Source organism: Leptosomus discolor, chromosome Z (assembly GCF_034619465.1).
Source record: "Leptosomus discolor isolate bLepDis1 chromosome Z, bLepDis1.hap2, whole genome shotgun sequence".
In the NCBI taxonomy this organism is placed as follows: domain Eukaryota; kingdom Metazoa; phylum Chordata; class Aves; order Leptosomiformes; family Leptosomidae; genus Leptosomus; species Leptosomus discolor.
The window spans coordinates 93,378,017-93,393,909 of NC_141419.1; the positions used below are offsets into that span (position 1 = coordinate 93,378,017).

Below are 15,893 nucleotides of genomic sequence, written 5' to 3' on the forward strand. Positions count from 1 at the left end.
AGGTCAGGTCTCCCGTGCTGGTACGGGACCGTTGCCGTACGAAGTGGGTGAGATACTGCACATGTTGTTGTTTTCCCCGGTTTTGGTGTTTTGCTTTTTCACGTTCTTTACCACCTGATATTCAGGCTTCACCGCTCGGTAGCACCTTCTGAAAGCCTCGACACTGCAGCCTCTGAACGCCTTTTCAAAGCAATTTGTCTTGGCAATATTTCCGTTGCTGCTGGAGTTGTGCCTGTGTATGTCAGAAAGGTTTCCCTTTCAAGACGCGCTGTGGCTTTGCAGTCCGTACACACGTAGGCACACAAAGTCAGCGAGCGCAAGATCACCTGGGGCGTGCAGTCAGGTATTTCACATGTTTTTGTTACACTGGGTTTCCAGCATTACAGATTTTTGTACAGTATTCCAGGTGTATTTCATCTGAGAATAGAATTCAGCACAGGATAAACTTGAGGCTCTTGGTGAACGCGGGATTTTTTTGCTCCATCGACTACCTTGAAACCTTTTCTGCCGTCTTCTGATCCGTTAGTTCTGTATTGTGAAAATACTGACGTGGCCAATCCAGCAAGGAGGAGACAACCCCTGTGAGGAGGCGGTCGCTCCCCGCTAATTGTGCGCCCCGACCGCGGGGCTGACAGGCGGAGCTGGCGGCCGCAGTGAGCACAGGCGAGCGAGCGCTCGGGATCGTCGCTTACAGAAGCAATAAATCAGTTGAGCACCTGAACAGCGGCTTTTCAGAGCAAATTAGGCAAACTGGCTCAGTCACTTAATTTGAACAAAACCACAAGCACAACACTGCGATTAAAGCAGGTAACAGATGTTGTTGTTCAAAACGAGCCCCCTGGCAGTGCGTGCCGTTTTCTTGGCCGTGTTTTTTTGTGTTAGTTACACGGAAAACTGCTCAGGTGTGCGTGGGCCCACGGTTTGTGACATTATTCTCCATATTTGGGCCTGTACATTTCGGTCGGCATGCTTTGAAATTCCGAGTGCTACTAAGTCTAAAGTGTGCTTTTTTTTCCTCGAGCTGGTGTGGTTAGATCAGTGTCTCAAGCAGAATTTTGTCCCTGAAGGAAAAAAAAAATATAAAATGGAAAAATGGTGGTTTATGAAAATCTATATCTTAGCCTCAGAGATAATATTTAGAAAAAATAGTCAATCTGTCTGGCAGAAAACGGTCAATCTTTGTGGCAGATATTATGCCCTGATTTAAATCTGGGTTTTGGCTTTAGCAACAAAATCAAATCTTGGAAATTATATTCACCTTTTCTCCCAAATCCTTTAGGGAATGAGTGATTTGAATTATATCTTTTTAATCAGAGATTTCTTTTTTGCATATTTAATATTCTGTCTGCTGTAATGGGTTGTATCTCAGTGAACTTGAAATCGCTGTTCTTTCTGTTTGGGCTATGAGGCAGCCTCAGCACCAAACAAGTCCCCGTCACTTGCGTTTTCTACCGGTCTGTATGCCTCTGTAAGCGAAGGCTCAGCTTGGAGACTGAAACCCTGTTTGGGGGTAACAAAAATTCAGGATACTGCATAACTTCAGCCTTGCAGAGTCCTGCAGGCTGCTCGGACCAGCCCCGGGCCGTTCCCCAGGAGGGCACCAGACCTGCCGAGACGTGTCTTGGCGACGGCCAGCTGTACCCGCGCTTGTGTCCGCGGGCCTGTGTCTGCTTTCCCTTTCCAAACGTTTGAGCGCGGGCCCTCGTAGGAAGTACTGGGCGTCCACCAGAGAACACCCACGTTTTCATCTAACGTGACAGAAACCCGAACAGCCTGGTGTGCCCAGGCTGCCTGTGGGGCGGCAGCGCCGTGGGACCTGGGGTGCCGCCGCATGCGAGCGGACAGAGCAGAGCCTCGTTAGCCGGGGCGGGGAGAGGCTGAACCCAGTGAAGGTGCCGGAGGGAGCGCTGAGCCTGCGGGCGCGTGGGAGCCGCTCTGCCCACGCGAGCGACGGTCCGCGCCGGCGTGCAGCGCGCAGGAGGCACAGGCTGTTTGAAGGACACCGCGGTTTGACATCCAGGCAGTTAAAGCTCAGCCTTCGGCTCCTCTCCTCGCTGCGTCGAACCCTGTCGCGGGCTGCAGTTCCATGGAAATCCCCGAGCTCGCCCCGTTAGGCGTGCGGAGGGGGCCCGTCGCCGGGGCGCGCCGGTGCAGCAGCGTGCCTTGTGTGCAGGAGGGGACGTGCTGGCGTGTCCCGCGGTACCTGGAGCGCAAAGCACGTGCCCGCTTGGTGCCGAGGCCCTGGCTGCACCGTGGGCCCCACGCTGCGCTCCACAGGCTGATCCCGGTGTCCTGCACTGCTCCTTCGGCAGGGCTTGGGTTCGCTTGGCCAGTCTGCAGGTGCAGCTGGTCTTGGGGAAGGCTGGTTTGGGTAAAAGCTTTGGGGTAGTACCAAATATCCTGAAAAACTTGTGCTACAAGTGTGCTGGGTGTGAGTGGGGGTTTTTTAAAGCTTAAAGGGACAATATTGTTCCATTTTACAGATAAGGAGCAGAAGTTTTTGTTGTAGAAGTGTGTGAGGGTAACTCAGATATCTGTCTGAATGAAGAGTATCGCAGGAGACACACACTTCAGTCATTTCCTAAGAAAACAAAATGCTTATGATTTTGCTGCTTGGTCCCCCAGTACCCTTTGAAAACACTGCTGATGGCAGCAGCGTTGGAGATCTTGTTTTTCTGCAGTTCTTGTGACATTGCGTGGCTGGATAGGTATAGGGATCGTGCTGATGCCCGATGGAAAGGTGCGGAGAGCACAGCCCCGGTGGCCTTTGGCTGTCTGGATATATGGTGTTTTATGGTGAGAGGCAGCCAAAGTGGCATTCTCTCCTTTTGGTCCAGACACAAGAGCTCCCTTCTGACATCCCAGAACCCCTTCCCCTACTTCAGCCCTGTCTCACTTCAGCCACTTATTCTCCAAAATGTGCCTTGCATGGCCAAGTGTTGCACGGGGGATGTGAGGGGTCAGCCCTTTGGGGTTAGGTCCAGTCCCACGGCGGTGCCATTGCTCTTCACTTCATTGCTCCTCGTGCCAGCATGAGATACGCGGGAGTGTAACATGGCTGAAAACCTCACCGCGTTTGGGAAGTGTATAATTCCTGATTTAAGCTCTTATGACTTCGGGCTTACGGCCGTCTGTTTTAATGTCCTGAGGGAAATGCGTGTACAGGAAGCGGCCGTCGTTCAGGAGCAGAATACCTGCCCCGGTAAATGTAACACCGGCCCAGCAGGATGTACCATGATTAATTTGAATGTGTTTTATTTCCACGTGTTTGCGAGTGTATGTGGGCTTGCACCCCTTAAAAAGAGCGTTTCTGTAAAGGTCGCAGTCCAGCAGCAAGGATTTCTCAGCGCTGAGCAGATCTGCCAGGGTTGCTCGGTGTGCCACGCCGAGGCAGCAGCAGCTGGTACCCGCTCTGTCGGCTGGGCTCATCTCCCAAAGGGGCTGTCTTTATCAACAGTCCTTGCCTGGGAGTATCTGAATGTTTAAAAGCAGTTTCTGTAATACCAATTTTTGCATTTAGGTGGGAAATTCAGAAAAATACGTGTTTGTTCTTTAGTTTGTACAGCTATCTTGCTTATTTTTTTATAAAGAAGTTTGTTGCAAGAGAAACAGAACTGATGCTGCCAGTGCTGTGCATATGTGAAGGGAGGTATAGCCTCAGCTCCAGGGACAGGTAACGGGGAGGACTGCAAGCAGGGATGCTTACCTGCTTGCTGTGCTGGGTAACCTTTACATTTTGCAGCTGTGGTTCGTAATTGTGATAGATGTTTTCTGGCCGCAGAGCGCTGTGATCGGGCGTATTATCTGAGATTCATTCTTTCCTTCCTGATGTGGGTGGTGAAATGTCCTCTCTATTGGAATCTGATTACAATTTCCATTCTGCACAAACAGCCAGCTGGTCGGGAGGCTGATGAAATGCGCCGGGTGCCACTGACGGCACAACAAGCAATAACAGTCTTTAGTAAGACAGATCGTGCGCAAAGTCTAGATTCTCGTTCCATGTTGGTCACGCGTGTGCTAGCTGGGATGGCTGTGCTGAAGGGAAAAGAGGAGTTCTCCCCCCGAAAAAATTCTCGAAAAACTGTAGGTTTATTTTGCTGTTTTATACGACTGAAACCTGCTCTGAAATGAATGTTGCATTTCCAGTTAGTGTTTGACATGGCAGGTGCGTTGTATTTAAATGTTACAGGGGGCTTAAACAACCAGCAAACGATAGTGTGTTTGAGAATTCCATTCCGCTAGCTACGTGCAGGGTTACCAACTTAAAGTATTTATCCTTCGTATGTCAAATGGGAACACCAAAGCTATATGGGCTTTTTGCTGTTTAGTGTCTGTGTCGAAGAAAATAGTGCCCGAACGTTGTCAATCAATAGTTTGCATGTTTGAAAAGAACACTTCAGAATAACTTTTTTATGAACTGCTGCTTCATAAGCTGTGACAAGTCAATAAATCAGCCTGTGCTTGCCTTTGTAGTGAGTGAGATGAAGAGAAACACAGAAACTAATTTAATTCATCATCCAAATTAACCTTATTCCTCCCTTAGGGTCGCAGATGCCAAGCCAAGCGTCATTACCTTAAAAGAATAGGAGAGGAATCAGGGTTTTACCACCTTACAGATATGTGTGATAAGAATAACCACAAACCCAGGAAAACACCTGTGAGACATTAGGCTTACTCATTGTAGGAAGGAGAAATGTGGGAGAAAATATACAAAAATAATTGACATAATACTGCTTTTGAGGCAACTAGCAGGAATTCGGACTTACAATGGATGGGTTGATGAATGCTTAGGGTTATAAGTATTGGAAGTTATTTCTCTTAACTATTTTAGAGTTCCTCTTGACCTTTTTTCGAACAAAGTCTTTGCTGGGAGCTTTTGCATTCCTCGAGAAGAAGATGGGATTTGCCGAGTAAGAAACGTGTGAAAATCAAGCTGTCTGTGTTGCCCCTGTTCTTCAGAGCAGTACCGGCTGCCGGTCAACAGCCGCCAGGCAGGAGGGCTCGGATTCAGGCTCTGCTCCCGCTGCCAGAGCCATGCGGTCGTTAGCAGCACAGTCACTTTGGGGTGCTGCCGGGGCTCCCCCCGTACTTCTCTGTCCAGGGAGTGGGAGCCTGGGGGTTTCGGGGCAGTTCCCCTATCTACTTGTCTGCAGCAGGAACTTCCGTAATAGCCGCTAGATCAGTGGCTCGCGGTGACGAGAGCGGGTGAGCAGTCTCCCATCTCATCCAAAATGGCACGTCCTGTCTTCACACGTATGTGAGTGCATATGCGTGACCCTGAATTCTGAGGCGTTTCATTTTACCTGCACGGTATCAGTGTTATTTTCCAACTTTTCATCGTGCATGTCGTCTTCCCGTATGGGCAACAGAGTTGTGTCATTGTGCAGCTGCCTGCACTTAGCACTTACAATGTAAACAACAAAAACACAACAAAAGACCAACTTATTTACATATGTACATTGCTTGTTAACTTTGAATTTCTGTACTTTTATGTGTTATAACCATTTGCATTCATCTTCGTGAAATGTCATAGCATAGGAGCACGTAATCGACTCAAATGTGCATGACTCGAGTATCACGTCGGGGATTGTCTCTGAGATGATGGTCTGCAGCTGGTCGGAATAAGTAGCCGGGGAGAACAGCAGTAAAAATGACAGAATCACGGAACAGCTGGGGTCCAAAGAGACCTTGAAAGATCATCAGGTCCAGCCTTGCGTGGGAAAGGGCGCTGAGGTGACATTACCTAGCACCCCGTCCAACCCCATCTTGAAAACCTCCAGCAGTGGGGACTCCGCCATGTCCCTGAGGAGGTTGTTCCAGTGAATTACTTTCTCATTGTAGAAAAAAACCCAACCAAACAAATGAAAAAACCCTCAAAACCCAAAACTCTTCTTACATAACCTTTCACAGTGCAGCTTGTACCCGTTGCCCCTTGTCTTCTCCATGTGTCTCCTTGTGAAGAGAGACCCTCCATCCCCTTTGTAGCTGCCCTGTAAGGTCTGGAGCACTGTGATGAGGTGCCCCTGAGCCTGCCCTTCTTCAGGGAGAAGGGACCCAGCTCCTTCGGCCAGTCCTTCATCTAGTCCTTGTGTCGGCCGCAGCGTAAAGACGACGATGGCGCCTGGTCTAGGAACGCCATTTCAGACTGTCCAGCGCAGCCAGCTGCTGCCGGCGAGGCGATCCACCAGGGCCGGCGCGGGGCTGACACCGTAGTAAGCTGGTTGGGAGACCTCTGTGTTGGAAACCTAATCGCTGCTTGCGTGTTCATCTTCCTGTTGCTGTAGTTACCAGTTTAGCATAAGAGATGTTATTGCCAGAGTCTTTGTTTCAAGCTATGGCTTGGATGGGTTGTAGTTCAAAATGTGTAGCAATAGTTAAAAAGAAAAGGAGCTGGGTTTACCCTTCGTCCTGGCCTTTGGAGAGCTTTGATTTCATCTTCGTAATTGCTCAAGTACACGCAAACATAACCCTTTGCTCCAGTAATGCCTGGTCACCCACATTCTCTTTTCTCTAAAGATAAATCTGGTTGAATCAATTACAGGGCTGCCCTGTAAAGAGCGCAATGGCGATGACATCAGCTGCAACATGTGTTCCTGCCGACATGGAGGGGACAAGGCACCTTTGGGGTGTCCGAGCCTGGGGAGAAAGGAGCGACGTAAAATAGCAGGACTGCCCGGAGATTTTTGGATTGCTCACGTGGCTTTGCAGCAGTAGAGAACAAAATACACCTCATCGTTGGTGTGGAGATGTTTATGTATCGCACACTGGTGCTACGGGGGGGTTAAGTTGTGACCCCTGACTCCTGCGAGTTTTTGTGTTGACTTATTTCGTTGATATTGTGTGTCTTCCGCTGTCGTGTAGGTCACGAGTTGTCCAAACTGCTTAAGAAAATTCATTACAATTATGTGTAACAGGAGAAAACTTCTGAGATTAACGTATAATTTGGTCAGCACTGTGATGGAGAAAACAGCTGCTTCCTATGAAATGATGATCATTTTTATGGAAATAGCTTTATTTAGAAAACATTATATAATTTAGATTAAAATAGATAGCGTGGTTTAATGGAATTACGCAATTAACAGGAATGAAAATACAAAGTTTAATGCACAGTTATGACCCGAGTCATATTGGCTTTCTCCTTCCTGCTAGATTATAAACAAATTTTGGATTAAAATAATGATAGTTTACTCTTTCTGTAGCACTGTAATATAATTTCGTAGTCAGAGGAAGAATGCATTCAAGCCAGCATAGTTGGGTTCTCTCCATAAATTGAAACAAGTCTGATCTAAAACTCATTTAGTGTCTTGGAAAAGAATTGATCTTGCTTTCACATTTGATTCCCTCACTGCAGATTTGGAGAGGAAGAAAAATGGCATTGTTAGGTCAGTTTAACTAGGCCAGTGTTAGCCAGAAAAGACTAGGAAACCAGCTATTACAAACATTTTCTTCTTTTTGCTTTGTCTCCCTTCCTAGCAAACTATGCAAAGTCTTACAGAATTTTCAAACAGCTTAGGGGCAGCGTTCATCTGGCCCCCTCTCGTGAATAACGAATATTCTTTGCTGCCTGTTCACTTAATGTAAAAAGCAATAAATGTTCCGCTGTTTAATAGAACTGCTGGGGATTTCCTGAGTCCAGGAGTGGTTGTTCTGACCTGTTAAACCTCTGTGAAATTTCCAGAATTTAAATAGATATTTAAAGTGGGGGAAATGTTCCCCTTCAGATTAACTAACATTTCTGAGTTTTTTGTGTCTTCAAAGTGGATGAGGACACTTTCTTTCTGATCAGATATGAGGCTAAACCCCCCTATTTTTTCTGTTATTGTTGAAAAAATGAAATCTTAACTGTCGAATAAACCACCGAATGGTATATGTGCTGCAGAAACACATTTGATTGGGAAACATTTAATTTTCGAAACCTGGAGAGGTTGTTAGAAATTTCAGGCCAAGCTTTGCTTCCCCAGCTGGGACCGGCTGGTGTCCTGCCGGTGTGTGCCGCATCGTCCCCTCTGCTGTGCTCCAGTTACCCATCTTTTGGTGTTTGCACTTTTACAAACATTCACCTTTTCAGTGTAAGTGCAAAAACAAGGACTTACGGCAAGACAGAAATGTCGTTTTAAATGTACGTTTTTGCTAATCCCAACTTTTGCTCTTTTTTCAGCTGCTTGGGAGCCTGAAGTAACAATTTAAATTTGCTGACAAAATAAGCAGGGATTACCTTTCCCCGGATATTTTTCAAAACTGTCTTACTTCTTGAGTATTTGTGATAGGAGGGGCTGTCCCTCAGCCCTCAGAAGAGCGAAGCCCAAACTAGAGGGGCTGCGTGCCGAGCCCCGCGAGTGGCAATGGCCTCGTGGCTTCGCAGGGCCGGGAGGAGTGGCTGGCAGCCATCGATCGCCGGCACGGCGCAGCATGGCACAGCGAGCCTGCGGTTGTTCTCGGCCGGCAGGCAGGGCAGCCCGCGCCGCCCCGCAGAACCTTCCTGCGGCGGGAACTCGGCGAATTAATTTGGAATTTGTTGCCCAGCGGATGAACCGGCGCCGCGGCCCGAGGCCCTCGCGCAGAGCAGCCCGGCAGCCCTGTTGTCTGCTCTGCAGCACAAAATAGCGGCCCGGCGGGGCGGGCATCCCGAGGCCACGTCTCTGCCTCGCCTCTGCCTCTGCTCCCCAGGCGTCCCCTCGGCTGGGGACGCGGCGCGGGGACGGCACGGCTGCCCCAGCACCGCTGCGCCTGTCGGGGGGTCCTGCAGGACTTTGCTGGCCTGTTGGAGTTGGGGATTCCTCCTCTTCTGCCTCTCCGCTTTTCTCCTTTTGTGCACGAGCAACTCAAGTTTAATTCTAAATTGGTTTTTACTTTGAATAAACCCAGTCTTGTTACTGTCAGCACAGTAACTCCTTAGCTGCTTAGTCAACGCCAAGCCCGTACTTTTCAGAAGAAATAAAGACCCTGCGTATTCGCATAAATTCACCCCAGAAGTGGCAGGCATCATACCTGTTGTGAGAATGATACTTAAATGACTCGAAGAGGTCGTCAGCAAAAAGGGAGTCTCTCCTAGCATGACTTCAGTTGAAAAAACATGTCAGGATTACATAAAAGGCCAAAAAACATGCTGAAAATGAATTCTCTAAAAATTAGTAAATTAGGCGTTGAAAGTGATTAAAAAAAAAAAATCATTACATCTTTAGAAAAAATTCTTCAATAACGTGACGAGTTAATTTTTAATTGAGGCGTAAAAATATCCTCTGATTTTATACCTGTCTGAAAGATGAGAGAAGATACGTGGTAAAAATTCACTGCACTAGAAGTAGGAAGGAATTACGGGATACGGATTTTTAACCCAGCTGTCCAAATTTATATTTCTGTCTTCCTGTGGGCACTTTGCACAGGTATATGTCAAATTGGGAAAAAATTATCCAGAAGGGGTCAGAATTTGGTTTAACTTCTTGTAGAAAAACACTGCCCCTGGACATGGGGAGGGAGGGGAGACTGAAAAAAACTAGAGCTGTGTTTGTTCAATTTTTTTTTTTTTTTTTTAACGTGAAATCAGAAGAAGATGCAAAGCAAGTTAAATCGTATGCTTGGAGTCCATCATTTTTATTTAGTTGGAACTTGATCTTGTGGCAAGTTATGAGAATGGGATATCAGAGTTATCAGTGTCTCGTTCATGCCTGTGCTATTGATTTTCCTGTGCAAATTATTTAATTTTTTTTAATCTATCGGCAAAATGGGGATAACAATGCTGACTGATGTAATATGGTCAAAGCTCTTGAGATTCAGCAAGGAAAGACATTTTAGAAATCCAAGGGGCGTATGCATTGAAAATAACTGATAGGCTTTAGTGTTCATGTCACACTTTCATTAATAAAAATGACACAGGGAGCAAAGGCTCAAACCTTTATTTTGGTGTTCAAGTGAACACATGAAAAAGGCGGATTTTGAACTACGTCACCATTTGCTGGACTTACCTTTTTGTGTGGGTGGCCGTGTGCTGTCGCATGGGGTGTTCCCTGTGAGGATATACAGAGGCAGGTGCGGAGGACTGGCAGATTTGCTCTCTCTGTCCTACATTTTGAAACCACTGCAATGCTTGGGTTCAAAATTTCATCCTTCTCTGCTGGTTGAGAAGAATCCAGTCTGGTTTTGGTACTTCTGATAACTGACGAGGTGGTCAGCTCTGTCCGGGGACAAAACTGCTGCCCTCTGCACTCTGGGTTACCTCCTGTGTGGCTCTTTCATTTCCATACACTTGTGGCATGCGTGTGCCAACGCAGAAGGAGACATTTGGAACAAAATATTTTAATGCAAATTTATGTAGGAATGTCGTTCCCTGAGCTCCATTTCTGCCAAGTTGCTGCTGGAATTAATTGCACCGAGTTAAGTCGCACCCTAATTTTTAATGAAAGGAGCTTTTGTTGGTTTGTTTATTAATGACTTTTCATAACAGGTGTATGAAAATCATCAAAACTTAGTGTTTACTAGGGCAGATTTTTTATTCTTCATTTAGAATATGATGTCATCTAGATTTCCAGCAAGAAAGACAATACCTGCTGCTTACAGTGGTTTCAGCACGCGCTGGGTGGACAAGCCCTGCTGACAGCAGCAGCAGCAGGAGCACGCTGAAGTGCCGTCACAAGGCTGTTGTGGTTTGGCAGGGTCTCTCCTGTCACACCACCGTGTTGGCCCCCCGAATGTCCGCCCAAACGCCTCGAAATGGGCACTCTGCTGCCCCTGTGGTGGCGGTGCAGGTGTGCGGGTGCACTAAAAGGTGCCGCCTGAGCGCCGGGCGTGAGCAGGGACCTGCCCTGGGCAGCACGGGTGAGGCTGCAGGTCCCGGGGATGCGGCGAGGCTGCTCCCGGTCCTGCTCCGCGTAATGGACTCAAAGGTTAAGAGCAAAGGGTCTCCGCAGCCCCAATCAGCAGAGCTTTTCCAGGGCTAATTACCTCTTTACTGCGCTGACTCTAATGTGACATGTTTATTGCCTTAACTAACAACTCATTAGCTTAGTTGATGTTTTTGTCAATATTAATTCGTTCATTTAAGCCAAGTCAAAGCTTAAACAAAGATGTCCAGGCTGAGAAACGGGCAGCAGAACGACTTTTGTTTAGTTCGTCTTTTTCCTTAGCTCAGGTTACGCAAGGCAGGTGTCGGCAGGAGCGATGCTGGGAGGATTCCTGTGAAAAAGGCAGGCGTATTTCCTTGTAGTAAGGTTTGAGTAGTGACGCTTTTTAAGAACGTTCTTACATTTGAGACATAAAATTCACACGAACTAGAGCTTCTTGGCCTGCCTGGCACTTCAACAAGAGACTTCCAGTTCTTTTGTTGCACACATACATCTAAGGCATTAGCGTGAATGGACTAGAAATGCGTGTCTGTTATTGGTTTTTCTGAATGCTTAAAATGACAGGCAGTTTATTTAATAAACAAACCGAGCGACTCATAGAGGACAGTTCTGAAAACTGAAGAAAAAACTGTTAAAATCAATAGGTTGTCTTTATCGCAATAGCAAGCTAAATGAATATTACTAAGAGGTAACAATTATGTAGAGATAGTAAGTTATCTGTGTCTGGAAGCGTTGCTTGGTTTAGCCCTGGTACACGTTTACGTACAGGTAACTGTTTTTGTGTAAAAAAATAGTCTATTAAATGAAATTATTATTCACATTTCCTCAATTTGCAGAACCTGGGTCAGAATTCGGGTATGAAGGTTGAAGTTGTTGGGGACGTAATTTCCCTCTCTCCCACCTACCCCTCAAGCTCTGTTTCTCTCACGAAGAGGAAGAACGGCGTTTGTGGGGAGGACGGCCAGGGAGATAATGAGGATGGACACCAGTGCTGTGAGGTGGTCGTAGCAAAATGCGTGAGGTGGGCGCGCAGCCCTCGGGAGCGGAGGCGATGGTGCGGGCGGGTGGCCGGCGCGGCAGAGCCCCCGGTGCCAGCCGGCTTCCTCTGCTGCCCGTGGTCGCCCGCAGCCGTCACGAGAGCGGTTTGAGTATCCCGCTCTCCGGTTTGGGAAAGTCAACTCTCTGGTCTTTCTAGGTGCTGCTGCTTTCAGTAAGGGGGGGATCATTGCCAGCTTTGTTTGTTTTCAGGAGGTGGCCTGAGGGGACAGTGCTGATGGCAGGGTCTGTCTTTGGCGTAAGCGTCTGGATGGCCAGGACGCTCGAATGTAACAGAAACGACCCAAAATTCAGTTCCTTCACCTGTGAGAGAGTAGTGTTTGGGTTTACATCTCTAACTGACCTTAACCACCAAACAGAGTCCTTCAGAGGTGGAGACGTGTCCAGCGGCTCCTGCTGAAACTCTGCTGTGGTTATTCTTTAAAACCACAGAGTTACAGATCAAAAAGCGAGCGCAGCTCTTCCGTCTCGGGGTCCAGAGCCTGCGCCGACGCTGGGCGCGTTCTGCCCTGGCCTCAGAGCTGCTGCCGTCCGCCAGCGCTCGGCGTCGGGCAGGTGGCTCAGAGCAAACCACGGGGCGTTAATTAAAGAACAGAGCTGGTTGTGCCACCTCGGCTGAGCCCCGCACGGGCAGGTGCGTGGCACGTTTGGAAACGGTTGTTTGGGTGAAGGTTTGTGACTTCGGTGACTTATTTTTGCTGTTTCTCACTCAGTTAAGCACTTCCTTATGAACTGCTTCAAGCTGTAGCCAAGGTACTGATGAAAAAGTGTGTGATCTCAACCTGGTTTATTTTCACTGATATTTTCCAACGTTTAATCTTTTAAGCTTGCTTTTCTTAGGCATCCTTTCAAAATTATGTACGTTTTTTTTCTGAAAACTTTATTACTGATGTTAATATTGCTGCAGATTTTCAGGGTTTTCTTAGCAAGTGTCTGTGGAAGGGAGGATTTTTTTTGTCGTTTCCGTTTTGATTTACCACTTCTGTTTTGATTTAATTCTTTTTTTGCACAATTTTCGGGCAGAAATATTTAGGCATGTAGACAGCTTAGATTTTTTCCAAAAATACATTTAGTACTATTTCTTTTGTAGTGAAAACGCTATGTTTAAGACTCCCCAATGGCAATATTGTCATGGGCCTGTTTGATTCGGATCACTGTGCTGTGTAGTCCGGTGCGTTCCAGTAACAAACTGGAAAAAAGCTCTGCGCTTCCTTGGTGCGACAGAGCCTTAACCTGGTGACGTAGGAGCAGGTTTCCACGCGGCGTGTTTCTGAGCAGCCGGTATTTGGAAAGAAGGCAGACACCTCTCCTCACTGCCCCCTTCTCTCCCGCTCTGCCCGGCAGGCAAGGCGCTGACGTTCCTGCTGCTGCAGCCGCCCAGCCCCAAGCTGCCCGCGCACAGCACCATCCGCAGAACCGCCATCGACCTCATCGGCCGCGGCTTCACCGTCTGGGAGCCCTACATGGACGTCTCCGCCGTGCTCATGGGCCTGCTGGAGCTCTGCGCCGACGCCGAGAAGCAGCTCGCCAAGTAGGTGCCTCGTTTATTGCCTCCCAAGCCTTTCCTGGCGTCGTCGCTGAGCTGCGGGTCGGGGTTTGCAGCAGCTGGTTCGGGTGCCGGCGGCCGCGGTCCGTGGCGAGGAGGTGGGACCAGGACTAACGCCTTGTTTCGAGGTCTGCCTTTGAGCCAGCCCCCGCTGACTGACAGCCTCAAGGCTCCTTCAGCCTGGCCCGGTTTGCGGGCCCGGCGGCTCCGGTGGGCGGTCTCGGAGAGGAGGGGGTTTGGCCACGGCAGGGGAGATCCGGTCCCGTGTGGGCAGTGGCGCTGCGGCGCCGGCTTCTCTGGGCACCGCGGGTCACCCCGGCTGAGCTGGGAGGGACCCAACACTTGGTGGGTGTTGCCTGGGGCTACACAGCGTTGATCGTCTGGTCATACTGCTAGTAATCGTGAGAAAAATGAGTTAAACATTTTTTTTATATCTAAAATACGTCTGTCTGTCTTTAACACAGTATTTTTTTACCCTTTCTTAACCATAAAAATAGTGTTTACAGACTGTATTTGCCGCCGGTGTGTCTGAAAACGTGGATTTTTTTTTCCCTTGTTTTTTGTTTCCAAATTGTTTCCAAAACAATTCCATCAGGATGTGAATTGTTTTGGAAAGTACATTTTGGAAAAGGTGGTTATTTTATCAACAGCGTTGCTATTAACAGCAGCAAGGTAACTTGTAGATTTAAGGATTGCTAAGAAATCATAAACTCAATAGACCACAGCCTGTCCCTGGGGTCAGAGAACAACTTGTTAAAGTGGCCTAGATCAGGATTTATATGGTACGCTGTCTTGTACCTCTGTTCTAACCTCCTTGAAATAAAACCTGATTTCAGGTAGGTGTTTGTAATTGGGGCGGGGGGAAATTTCACGAGGAAGCCTGATGCTTTGACACAGAATGCACAGCAAAAATGTGATGCTGTTCCTGTATTAATTTTTTTGTGCGTGGAACTCCCAAGTGCCTGTTTGTTCCGTTTCTTAAAAACCACTGTAATTGTACAGCTCGTGGTTTTGTATGCAGTTACGTATGCCTGTGTACGCAGGTAAGGACACAAGTCGTTACAGTGGATAGTGCCAGGTACCGGCAATCACGCCATCAAATAATCAGAGCTAAATCAAATAATTGTAGCTAAATGTGTAAGTGAAGTCATGGAGATGACTTGTGTAATAACAGGTAGCGTCTTGCCTTTTTTTAATGCGTTTTATATTAAGATAATGGAATTCTTGAACACCAGCATTAATTTAATTTATTTAATGTGTGGGATTTATTTAATGTGTGCAACTTTGCAGGACATGGGTAGCATTTTTGTTGAATATCCATTATTTTTATGATCTGAGGCCTCAATGTGATATAAATTTCAACTGGGGCCCATATTCTCACGTGAATAGTCTTTACTCACACCGTTAATCTGATTAATGACAACAGGACTATTTGCACAGGAAAAGGGTTTTGCAATGTAGTGCTTATTTTTATTATTGTTTGTTGTAAAATAGATCATCTCATCTGAAATTTATTCTAAATCTCTATCTGAACAATTTTTTCTGCATTTAGTTTTCATTAAAAAAAGGAAACGACTTAAACATGCAAAAGGAGAGGCTCTGATTTCTGTGTGTAATTAAAGAAAAAATATAAAGTCCCTATAAGAAGCAGCACTAGTAGGCTGTTTATACAAAATAAAACAATGATACTATACTTTATGTAATTGGCTTTGAAAGCTATTTCAAGCTTCCTGCTTTTAATGGAAAACCTTGAAAAACAGAAGTGAATATACATTAGTGCCGCTGAGACAAAATTCTTATTTGTAGGTACATGGTTCTTGCAGAGGAACAAATTAGTCCCCAGTCAGGACGTACAAAACATGTAGCTCCTGCGCTAGGTGGAGGATTGCCTTGAGCAAATACAAATTTCATATTTATTTGGTTGTTGGTATGAATTAATACCGTAGTATTAAAGTTCTGCAGACGTCCCCTTGGAAAACAACTGTTACTAAAAATATTTACAATTTTCATCACATAAAATACAGAAAGCGTTGGTGTTTTTTCTAATAAAACCTCAGCAGGCTTCTGTTGAGCAGGTTCGTGTCTTCAGCGCGCAGGCTGCGCCCTGCCTGTCGGGTCCGTGCCCGTGGCGTGTGTTTCCTTGCAGAAGAGAAACAAACCCTGCAGCCGGCGCGGCTCACCGTGGTGCCGTTGATGTCGGTAGAGCTTTCCTGCTCTGCGCCGCGAGCAGTTGCAGTGCTTCCCGGGTCTGGCATCCCCGGCACTGTGGGAATATCCCCTAGGGCTTTTTCACGTATTTCCTGCTTAATTTTGAGTTTCTGTAGCGCTTTCTGCATACTGTTTGAATTAGTGGTGTTCCTTAAGCGTTCATCTGTAAACGGCTGGGGAGCTGATAAGCCGTTCGTTAAGGGGGGAACAGCTTCACTCCTAAAGGAAGACGGCTGAGTGGTCTG

General features: G+C 47.2%; 1 protein-coding gene across 2 annotated transcripts in view; it reads left to right on the forward strand.

Annotated features, from left to right (window-relative positions):
• Positions 1–15,893, forward strand: part of WDR7 (WD repeat domain 7) — a 121,864-nt gene that overhangs the window by 63,978 nt on the left and 41,993 nt on the right. For both annotated transcript variants that reach the window (XM_086480375.1, XM_086480376.1), the window contains one exon: positions 13,239–13,425. In XM_086480375.1, coding sequence (XP_086336501.1) covers positions 13,239–13,425 — 187 coding nt within the window. The remainder of the gene's footprint in view (positions 1–13,238; positions 13,426–15,893) is intronic.